A 12,188-nucleotide genomic window follows, 5' to 3' on the forward strand; every position below is an offset into this window, starting at 1 on the left:
TGTTGTTAATTCTTCCTTTAAATGTTAAGTAGAATTCTTCATTAATGCCATTTAATATTAGGCTTTTCTTTGTTGAGAGATTTTTGATTACTCCTTCACTGGTTATGGGTCTGTTCAGATTTTTTATTTCTTCACTGTTCAGTCTTGGCAGTCTATATGTTTCTAAGAATTTATCCATTTCTTTTACGGTACCTGATTTATTTGTGTATAATTATTCATAGTACTCTCTTATAATCATTTTTATTTCTGTGACATCAGTTTTAATATCTCCTCTTTCATTCTAGTTTTAGTTAGTTGACTATTCTTTTTTTCTTAGTGTAGCTAAGGGTTTGTCAATTTGGTTGGTCTTCTAAGAAAGCCAACTCGTCGTTTTCTGTTTTAGTCTGTTTGGGCTGCTATAACAAAATACCACAGATTGGGTGTAAACAATAGAAATTTATTTTTCACAGTTCTGGAATCTTAAAAGTCTAAGATTAAGGTGTCAGGATGGTCACATTCAGATGAAATCCCTCTTCCTGGTTCATAGCTGACAATTCTAAGTGTTTCTCTGGAGCCAATTTTATTTAGGGCTCTACTCCATGACTTAAGCACCCTCCACATCCCTAATATCATAATCTTTGGGGGTTTGGATTTCAACATACACATTTTGGGAGGATACAGATATTCATAACATAGCAGGTTTGTTGATATTTTTTCTATTGTTTTTCTAGTCTACTTTATGTGTTTGTGCATAATCTTTATTATTTCTTTCCTCTGTTAATGTTGGGTTTAGTTTGTTTTTCTAGTCTCTTGAGTTGTGAAGTTAGATTGTTGCTTTATTATCTTTACTTTTTAAATGTAAGGTTTTACTGCTCTAAACTTACCTCTTAGTACTGCTTTTGCTACACCCCATACGTTTTGATATATTGTGTTTTCATTTTCATTTGTGTCCAGGTATTTTCTTAATTGCCTTGTGATTTCTTTTTTGACCTCTGGTTGTTTAAGAGCATATTATATAATTTCCACATATTTGTGTGTGTATTTCTTTCTGCTGTTGATTCCTAGTTATATTCCATTATGATTGGAGAAGATGTTTTGTATGATTTCAATCTTCTGAAAATTATAAGACTTTTGTGGGGCCTAACATGCAGTATCTTCTGGAGAATATTCCATATGCACATGAGAAGAGTGTATATTCTGCTGTTGTTGAGTGGAAGAAAAGTTTTTTTTCCCTTTATCTACTAGAGGCCCGGTGCATGAGATTCGTGCACTCAGGGGGTCCCTCAGCCTGGCCTGTGCTCTCTCTCAGTTCAGGAGCCCTTGGTGGGATGTCTGACTGATGGCTTAGGCCTGCTCCCTGCCTAAGCTGTCAGTTGGACATCCTTAGCACTGCTGCGGAGGCGAGAGAGGCTCCCACCACCACTGCTGCGCTCACCAGCCGTGGGCAGTGAGCCCAGCTTCTGGCTGAGCGGCACTCCCCCTGTGGGAGCACACTAACTACCAGGGGGCAGCTCCTGTGTTGAGCGTCAGTGCGTGTCATAGCGACTGATTGTTCCGCTGTTCAGTTGATTTGTGTGTTACTGTTTTATTATATAGGATTTTTTTTTCTGTGACTACTTAGTAGTCTCTCTTTCTTACTGGTGTTCAGCAGTTTGATTGTAATATATCTTTGTGTGTGTGTGTGTGTGTGTGTGTGTATTTTCTTTTTAGATTTGTTGAGTTTCCTGTGTCTGTAGGAAAATGTTTGGCCATTATCTCCCTCCTTCTCTCTTTATACTTATCAGCCTATCTGACTGTCTATCTATTTATTTATCTATTTATATATCTATTGTTTTATCTATCTATCTATCTATCTATCTATCTATATCCTTAATTTTCATGTGAGGCTTAGGCTTTCTTTTAAACTTTTTTCTCAAGTTATTCATCTTTTTTGCTGCATTGTGTAATCTTCTCAAATCCTATGCAGTGAAAATTTCATTTAAGATACTTTATTTTATCATCTCTAAAATTTTGATTTACTTTTTCCTTTCTTCCATTTTCTTTATATCTGTGAGTACATGGGATATATTCATAATTGCTTTTTAGAAGAAATAGTCAACCCTAAACAACACAGGTTTGAATTGTGTAAGTCCACTTATATGCAAATTTTTTTCATTCTGTGTATAAGTGCACTCGTGCATTTCAAACCCCTATTGTTCAAGGGTCAATGTATAGTTAATAAGAAGTTGGGAATCTGTATATGTGGAGGTCTGACTTAAGTTATTTGCAGATTTTCAACTATGTGGTGTTTGGTGATCTTAAACCTCACATTATTCAAGGGTCAACTATTTTTCTGTTAATTCCACCATTTCTGTGTCTTTTCTAATTGACTAATTTTTCTCCTCTTTATGAGTCACTAGAGGCCTAGTGCACAAAATTTGTGCACAGGTAGGGTCCCTAGGCCTGGCCAGCGATCAGTGCCAATCTGGGGGGCGACTGACGGGGTGATTGGAGGGCCACCGCTGGCACCGGCCTTGGCCAGCCTGGCACCACCCGCTCGCTGCCCCCCCCACCCCCACTGCCGCCATCAGTTGCCTCCCTTTATAGGGCAACCGGCGGGGCAATTGGGGAGGCCCCCGCTGGCACCTACCTTGGCTGGCCTGGAGCCTGCAGGCTGGGGGCAATTTCTGCATTGAGTGTCTGACCCCTAGTGGTCAGTGTACGTCATAGCAACCAGTCATTCCGCCATTTGGTCGATTTGCATATTAGGCTTTTATTATATAGGATAGTTCCTGATTTCAAATATGTTTAGTAATTTTTGATTGAATTCTTGAAATTGTAAGTTTTACACTGTTGAATACTGGATTTTGTTTTAGTTTAAGAAGTTACAGACTTTTTCTGGTAGGCAGTTTTCTTTGAATAGGCTCAATATTTTGAGGCTTGTTTTTAAGCTCCTTTTGGGAGAATCAAGAGTAGCCTCTATATTTTGGTAATACTGTCTCCTTTCTAAAATATGGCCATTCTGGTGTTGCTACTGAGTGACCTTTGTATTTGTAAGAGTTCTCTCAGCTTTTGTTGGTGGGAAGGATTCTCAGCCTTGTGTGATCTCTGGGAGGAGTTGTTTTAGAGTTCCCTGGTCATTGTTTTCTCTTAGGAAATGGATTTTGCTGAACTTTGTAGAGTGTTTTTTTGTAAGCATGTGTAGATTGGTGTTAGTCAAGGAAACTCCTGGGTTGCTGGACCTCTTTGCATAGCTCTCTTCTTGAAGGTATTTAGTAATACAAATTTATTTTCCTTGCCACTCCACAATCCCATCTCTTGTTTCTTCAACTTAGCAAAAATGCTGGGCTCCATTTGGATTCCTTTTTCCCTGTGCTTCAGTCTGCCCAAACTTGTTGATCCTAAAGCCCTGATGATAATGAGGCTGATCTCTTGCCCTTTTCTCAGGGATCTTAGTTCTGAAATGCCTTATATCTAATGTCTGAACATAGTTGTTTCCTATGTTTGTTGAGTTTCCTAGTTGTTTACAACAGACAGATAATTCTGGATCCTGTTACTTTTTTTGTGTTCAGAAGTGGAAATTCTGTAATTGACACTTTTGAATTTTTTTGTTTGAACTTTCAAAAGCTTTGAACATGGTCAAGCACTACCTTCTTGTCCTACATGACCTCATTTCTTAAATATTGATGTTTTTCTAGGAGCTGTTTTCTCCCTGACCCTGATTTCTTTTTAGACATTTTCTTGATGATTTTATCCCTTCTCATGTCTTCAGGCCTCATCTATGTTCTGATGGTACAAAAAATGATATTTTCAACTCAAATCTCTTTTGGGTTTCAAATATACTCTTGCTTACTGGAAATCTACATTTGGAAGAGTTGATTTAAACCCATAATATTCCACCTCCAAACTGTTTTCTAGTGGTGTTCTTAGCTTAACTGACATTAAACCAAAGGCTTAAGAGATGTCTCAACTCCTCTCTTTCCCTCATCACCCCATATTTAACCCAAACCACTGCCCGTTGATTATGCCTCTAATATCTTGAATAGCTTATCAATTCTTACTATTAGGATTATATTGTGTGTATCCATATATCGATATATCAACTAAGCTTCTAACTAGTTTCCCTTTTCTACTGTTGCTCACTGCATGTCCTTCTTCTGCATTACAGGGGAAGTGATCATTTTAAAATAGAGTTCCTTAACATGGTTTACAAGGCTTTTTTTTTTTTTTTCTAACCTGACTCTGCTTCTTCTACATGCTCGTCATTTTTACTTGATTCATGTTGAGTTATTTCTGGTTCTTCATACATGAAGCTTCATTCATACTGCATTATGTTTGGTTTGTCAAACATACTGTGCATAATCTCTCTGATCTCTTTGTTTCCAGATAACTGCACATGCCATCTGTGTGGATGATGTTTTTAAAAAAGCAAAAACAAAACAAAAGAAAAAAACAAAAAGACATTTCAGTATGGCAAACAGTCAAATAGATCATAAAACTAAAAAGTCATAAGTGAAATCAAAATACAAGTGACATTTTTATTATCCTTTCAGAATAAAAGCTAGATTAAAAAAATATAAGTGAAAATAAGTGCAACCTAACCAAAAACCCAGTAGAAAAATGAGCAAAGAACATGACTAGATGGTTTAGTTTCATGACTATATTAGAAGATGCTCACCTTCACTCATAATAAGAGAAATGCAAATTAAGTCTACTCTGAGTTACAAGTTTTCACCTAACATTGCCAAAATCCAAATATTTGGTTAAATACTCTTGGTGAAACTGTGGGAAAAGAAACTTTCTCATATATTACTTATAGGAGAATAAATTGGTACAAGTACCCTGGAGGGCAATTTGCTAATATCATAGTAGATAAAAATAATATATTGTAATCTATAATTTTAATAATTACCACATTATATTGTAACTTATATACTATATATAATTACATATAATAGGTATTATAGAGATTTTGTTAATTACATACACATTATTACGTATATATTATGACATAATTATACTTATATGTACTTATTTATTAATACATTTACTTCCGTATTTGTGTGTGTATATGTGTGTGTGTTTGCATAATCTCTTGACCTCAGTTTCATTTCTGGGAATTTATCCTATAGAATACTAATATATATGTGAATTGATTTATGCATAAGCTTATTTATCACAGTGTTGTTTATAATAGCAAAAGGGAACCAGAGTGTTCATAAATGAGGAATTGGCGAGTAAGAGATGCTATATCTTTGCAATAAAGTAGGATGTAGATGTAGGGAAAAAAAGAATGAGGATGCTTTCTATGTACTTTTTAGAGATCTTCAACATGAGTTACGTGTTGTTAAGTGAAAACAGCAAGGTGCACAACAGTATGGATAAAAAAACGTGTGTAAAATGCTGTGTTGAAAATGGGGAGAAATAAAAACATATGCGTTTTGTATAAAAGTTTCACTAGAAGCTAAGTAAAAGTGGTTATTCTTTGAGATGTTTCTGGACAGAGAAGAACAGGGGTTGGAAGGAGACTACTTATTGTATACCTTTTTATATTTGAGTTTTGAACCATCTGAATGTATTGCCTCTTTAAAATAAAATTAAAAGTTTTATTGAAGATCTTAAGTATTTTCTTCTTGTCTTTTTGTCACCAGTAAGCTGAAAAAGCTGAGTGAAGACAGTTTGACTAAGCAGCCTGAAGAAGTTTTTGATGTATTAGAGAAACTTGGGGAAGGGTGAGTACAAAAAGTATGAAAATACCATTTACTTTTGTATGTGTGTGTGTTTGCACAGTCTCTTGACCTCACAGTTTCATTTATAAACAATTATAAAGATGCTATATAATATTATTTTTCTATTTGCTTGAATAGGATAGTAATAGTATGGAAGGAACATACCTCAGCGTAATAAAGGCCATATATGACAAGCCCACAGTTAACATCATATCAGTGAAAAGCTGAAAGATTTTCTTCTAAGATCAGGAATAAGACATGTATGGCCATTCTGGCTACTTTCATTCAACATAGTACTGGAAGTCCTAGACAGAGCAGTTAGGCAAGAAAAATGAAATACAAAGCATCCAGATCAGAAAGGAAGAAGTAAAATTGTCTTTGTTCACAGATGGCATAATATTAAATAGAGATTCCACAAAAAAACTGTTAGAATTAATAAGTGAATTTAGTAAAGTTGCCAGATACAAATTAATATACAAAAAGTTGCCCTAACTGGTTTGGCTCAGTGGATAGAGCGTCAGCCTGCAGACTGAAGGGTCCCGGGTTCGATTCTGGTCAAGGGCATGTACCTTGGTTGCGGACACATCCCCAGTGGGGTGTGTGCAGTAGGCAGCTGATCGATGTTTCTCATCAGTGTTTCTAATTCTCTATCCCTCTCCCTTCCTCTCTTTAAAAATCAATAAAATATATTTAAAAAACAACAACAAAAAGTTGCATTTTTATAATAACAGCTATCAGAAAGAGAAATTAAGAAAACAGTACCATTTACAATTGCATCACAAAGAATAAAATAACTAGAAATTAATTTAATCAAGATGGTGAAAAATCTGCACATTGGAAACATTGATGAAAAAAGTTAAGAACACACAGGTAAATGGAAAAATATTCTGTGCTCATTGATTGAGAGAAATTAATATGTTAAAATGTCCATTCTACACAAAGCAATCTAGATTCAGTACAATCTCTATCAATATTCCAATGGCATTTTTTACAGAAATAGAACAAAGAATTCTAAAATTTAGATGGAACTATAAAAGATTACTAAAAGTTGAAGCGATCTTGGAAAAAAAGAACAGAGTTGGAGGCATCATGTGCTTTCATTTCAAATTATATTATAAAGCTACTAGAGGCCCGGTGCACAAAAATTTGTGCACTCGGGGGGAGGAGGGGGGGTCCCTCAGCCTGGCCTGTGCCCTCTCGCAGTCTGGGACCCCTCGGGAGATAATGCCCTGCTGGCTTAGGCCTGCTCCCGGGTGGCAGAGGGCAGGCCCAATCCCTAGGTGCAGCCCCTGGTCGGGCTCAGAGCAGGGCCGATTGGGGAGTTGGGGCGCTGCCCCCTGTCATGCACAGAGCAGGGCGGAACGGGAGGTTGTGATGCCACCCTCAGTCACGCTCAGGGTAGGGTCGATTGGGAGGTTGTGGCGCCACCCCCTGTCACGCACAGAGCAGGGCCCATCAGGGGGGTTGGGGTTCCGTACCCTGTCACGCACAGAGCAGGGCCAATTGGGGCTGGGGAGCTCCCCCCTGTCACTCACAGAGTAGGGCTGATAGGGGAGTTGGGGCACCGCCCCCTGTCACACTCAGGGCAGGGCGGATCAGGGGGTTGGGGCGCCGCCCTCTATCACCCACAGAGCAGGGCCGATCAGCGGGTTGGGGCGCCGCCACTGTCACACTCAGGGCAGGGCAGATGGGGAGGTTATGGCTCTACCCCGTCACACACAGAGCAGGGCCCGTGAGGGGGGGGAGGGGGGGTTAGGGCACTGCACCCTGTCACACACAAAGCCGCAGGGCGATCAGGGGGTTGGGGAGCTCCCCCCTATCAGGCACAGAGCAGGGCTGATCAGGGGGTTGGGGCGCCTTCCCCTGTCATGAACGGAGCAGGGCGGATAGGGAGGTTGTGACCACGCCCCCTGTCACACACAGAGCTGCAGGGCGATCAGGGGGTTTGGGCGCTGCCCCCTGTCACGCTGATCCCGGTGCCGGGAGGCCTCTTGGCTCCACTGATCCCGGTGCTGGGAGGCCTCGCGGCTCCGCTGGTCCTGGTTCTGGGAGGCATATTACCCTTTTACTATATAGGATAGAGGCCTGGTGCATGGGTGGGGCTGGCTGGTTTGCCCTGAAGGGTGTCCTGGATCAGGGTGGGGGTTCCCACTGGGGTGCCTGGCCAGCCTGGGTGAGGGGATGATGGCTGTTTGCAGCTGGTCACACACCCTTCAGGGTGGGGGTCCCCACTGGGTGCCTGGCCAGTCTGGGTGAGGGGCTGAGGGCTGTTTTCAGGCCGACTGAAGCTCCCAACTGCTCCTTTTTTTCTCTTTTATTCTGGGCCAGCTTTAGCTCTGAGGCTCCAGCTCTTAGGCCTCCGCTGCTGAAATCAGGTATCTGGTTTGTTTTGGTTCTATAATCGAAACCCTGTATCAACTCCAGCTCTGAGATCCCGGGCTCGCTGAAAGCAGGTTTCTGGGGTTTTGTTTAACTTCTATATTTGTTACTATGTTTCTTAAACTGCAGGCTCAGAGGCCTGCAGCGGCAGGCGGGGAACGTTGGAGCAAGTGAGCCTCATGTTAGTTTCAAGCTGCCTGGCTGCCGATTGGGAGGTTAATTTGCATATCGCCCTGATTAGCCAATGGGAAGGGTAGTGGTTGTACGCCAATTACCATGTTTCTCTTTTATTAGATAGGATAGTAATCAAAACAGTATGACATTGGTATAAGAACAGACACATAGAACAGAGAGCCCAGAAATAAACCCATGCATGTGTAGTCAGTTAATTTATGACGGAGGAGCCAAGAATATACAACCAGGAAAGGATAGTCTCTTTAATAAATGATGTTTAGAAAACCAGACAGCTACATGGAAAAGACTGATACTGGACCCCTATTTTGCACCATACACAAAAATTAACTCAAAATGGATTAAAGACTTGAATGTAAGATCTGAAACGACAAAACTCCTAGAAGAAAAGAGGAGGTAAATAAGCTTCTTGACATCTGTCTTGGCAATGAACTTTTGGATTTGCTACCAAAATACAAAGACAATAAGAGGAAAAATAAACAAGTGGGACTTTATTCTAAGCAGCTCTGCATAGCAAAGGAAACCATCAATAAAATGAAAAGTCAACTTGTGGAATGGGAGAAAATATTTGTAAGTCATATATCTGAGAAGGGGTTAATATCCAAAGGACATAAAGAACTCATGCAACTCAATAGGAAAAACCAAACATTCCATTTAAAAAATGGGCAGAGGATCTGAATAGACACTTCTCCAAAGAGGACATACAGAAGGCCAATAGATATATGAAAAGATGCACAACATCACTAATTGTCAGAAAAATACAAATGAAAACCATAATGAGGTATCACCTCACATATGTCAGAATGGCTACCATCAATAAATCCATAAATGACAAGTGTTGGCCAGGATGTGGAGAAAAGGGAACCCTTATGCACTGTTGGTGGAATGCAGATTGGTGCAGCCACTATTGAGGAGTTTCCTCAAAAGATTAAAAATGTACCTGCCTTACTACCCATTGATTCCACTACTGGGAATTTATCTGAAGAAACCCAAAACACTAATTCGAAAGAATACATATACCCCAATGATCATTGCAGTGTTATTTACAGTAGCCAAGATTTGGAAGCAGCCAAGTGCCCATTAGTAGATGAGTGGATAAAAAAGCTGTGGTCCATTTACACAATGGAATGCTATTTGGCTATAATAAAAAGGAAATCTTGCCTTTTGTTTCAGCATGGAAGGATCTGGAAATTATGCTAAGTGAAATAAGCCAGTCAGAGAAAGACAAATACCATATGATTTTATTTATATGTGGAATTTAATGAACAAGATAAACTTAAGAACAAAACAGAAACAGACACATTGATACAGAGAACAGACTGACAGCTGTGAGTATGTGGTCTTCTTCTTGAGGAGATGATAGTAAAAGGAGCATTTGAGGATGCTTTGGATCTATGACTTAGGAGGGAACATATTCCCTGCTTCTCTAACTTTGGTATCATGTAGTCCCCAACTGAGGGGTTCAGTTGCCCTTAAGCAGTCTGAACAGGCATGGAACTTTTTTATTTTGGGGATAATTTTGCTTTAGGTGAGATTAATCTTTGCTCCTAACCTGAGACGTTGGTGGTTTTTATTCTGTATTTCATTCTTTTTCTTTTTAAAAATAGTTTGCTGATTTTTAGAGAGAGAGGAAGGAGAGGGATAGAGATAAACATAGATGTGAAAGCGCAATATTGATTGGCTATTTTCTGCATACCTCCTACCTTAAAAATAGAGCCTGCAACCCTGGCATGTGCCCTTGACTGGGAATCAAACCAGCAACCTTTTGGTACATAGGACAGCACCCAACCAACTGAGCCACACTGGCCAGGGCCACATTTCATTTTTTTTGGTTTTGTTTTGTTAATCCTTACCTGAGAATATTTTTTCCATTGCTTTTCCAAGAGAGTGGGAGGGAGGAAAGGAGAGTGAGAGAGAGAAACATTGATGTAAGACACATTGACTGGTTGCCTCCCACATGCACCCCGATGAGGGGCGGGGAGCAAACCTGCAACCCACTTATGTGCCCTTGGCTGGAAATCAAACCCGAGACCCTATGGTGCATGGGCCAACACTCTAACCCAGCCGTGGGCAAACTACGGCCTGTTTGAAATGAATAAAACTATTGAAAAAAAAGACCGTACCCTTTTATGTAATGATGTTTACTTTGAATTTATATTAGTTCACACAAACACTCCATCCATGCTTTTGTTCCGGCCCTCCGGTCCAGTTTAAAAACCCATTGTGGCCCTCCAGTCAAGAAGTTTGCCCACCCCTGCTCTAACCACTGAGCAACACAGGCCAGGGCTATTTATTATTTTAGTTTCCATTTTTAACTTCTTAATGCTGCATTTATTTGAGTTGATAAGCTGTAAGTCTATTTCATTCATAAGAAAAACAATAAATCTTCACATATTAACTTGATGTTTTTAAGAAATTTTAAGTCAATAATTGAAGCATTAAAGCTAAAGTGTAACTATAACTACCTTTTCCTATTTGATTTGTCATCATTAAATCATGCTTTAAACTAGGAAAGACTACATTCACAAACTGTAGACTCTTTTTCTCTAATAGTTGTGATGTTTGAAAGGAAAAAAAATAAATGTCTTGGTCTCTTTTAGGTCTTATGGAAGTGTATTTAAAGCAATACATAAGGAATCTGGTCAAGTTGTGGCAATTAAACAAGTACCTGTTGAGTCAGATCTTCAAGAAATAATCAAAGAAATTTCCATAATGCAGCAATGTGACAGGTATGAAGACCTTTAATTTTTTTGTTTTCCTTCATTTTGATGATTTTTGCTAATAATGTATAATAAAACTAGAGGCCCGGTGCATGAAAATCGTGCACTCGGCAGGGCGGGGTGGGGGGAGTGTCCCCTCAGCACAGCCTGCACCCTCCTGCAGTCTGGGAGCCCTCGAGGGATGTCCGACTGATGGCTTAGGCACGCTCCCCCTGGAACATCCTTAGTGCTGCCTTGGAGGCAGAAGAGGCTCCTGCCACTGCTGCTGCACTTGCCAGCCGTGAGCCTGGCTTCTGGCTGAGCAGTGCTCCCCCTGTGGGAGCACACTGACCACCAGGGGGCAGCTCCTGCGTTGAGTGTTTGCCCCCTGGTGGTCAGTGCACATCATAGCAACTGGTCATTCCGCTGTTCAGTTGATTTGCATATTAGCCTTTTATTAATATAGGATGTGTTGTTTGGTCATCTGTTTAGTTTTCTGACTTCCCATTGGAAGTGAGACTAAAATACTTGTCTTTAGGACTTACAGCTCTCAAATAGAAATTATGTTATAAAGCAACAGGTGGTGGTAGAAAATACTCAGTTTTCCCATTTTCAGGGTGAATTTATGGGTGAAAATTATTTTTTTATGTTAAGAGGGGTCATTTAATAGCCTTTTTTATATTACTCTTTTTGCTAATTAAAAACAGTCTTATGTAACTCTAATTCATTCAACAAACATTTGCTGAGCATCCCCAGTGGGCCAGGTACTGTGCCAGGATCTAGGACAGCGGTTCTCAACCTGTGGGTTGTGACCCCTTTGGTGGTCGAATGACCCTTTCACAGGGGTCGCCTAAGACCATCCTGCATATCATATATTTACATTATGATTCGTAACAGTAGCAACATTACAGTTATGAAGTAGCAACGAAAATAATTTTATGGTTGGGTCACAACATGAGGAACTGTATTTAAAGGGCCAGAAGGTTGAGAACCACTGATCTAGGAATACCAAGAGAACTAAGACACTGTTTTTCCTTTTGAGGAGCTGGCTAGTAATCTAGTTGAGAAGACACAGTTAAAATAAATAGCTATAATAAAGCTGACTCACTATACCGACTGGTGTGGGAGGTGATATGAGAACAAGGAGGCAGGGCACTTACCTTAGCCAGGAGTCAGAAGTCTGGGATGCTGAGGAAGAGTTAAACTGGTGAAGAAATGCAGGGATGCGAGA

The 12,188-nt window shown here is 40.0% G+C and overlaps 1 protein-coding gene across 5 annotated transcripts in view; it reads left to right on the forward strand.

The window, feature by feature from the left end:
- Positions 1-12,188, forward strand: part of STK3 (serine/threonine kinase 3) — a 221,666-nt gene that overhangs the window by 13,895 nt on the left and 195,583 nt on the right. For all 5 annotated transcript variants that reach the window (XM_059672133.1, XM_059672130.1, XM_059672135.1 and 2 more), the window contains exons 2-3: positions 5,610-5,690; positions 10,859-10,987. In XM_059672133.1, coding sequence (XP_059528116.1) covers positions 5,610-5,690; positions 10,859-10,987 — 210 coding nt within the window. The remainder of the gene's footprint in view (positions 1-5,609; positions 5,691-10,858; positions 10,988-12,188) is intronic.

The sequence above is a fragment of the Myotis daubentonii genome, chromosome 17 (assembly GCF_963259705.1).
Source record: "Myotis daubentonii chromosome 17, mMyoDau2.1, whole genome shotgun sequence".
NCBI classification, from domain to species: Eukaryota; Metazoa; Chordata; class Mammalia; order Chiroptera; family Vespertilionidae; genus Myotis; species Myotis daubentonii.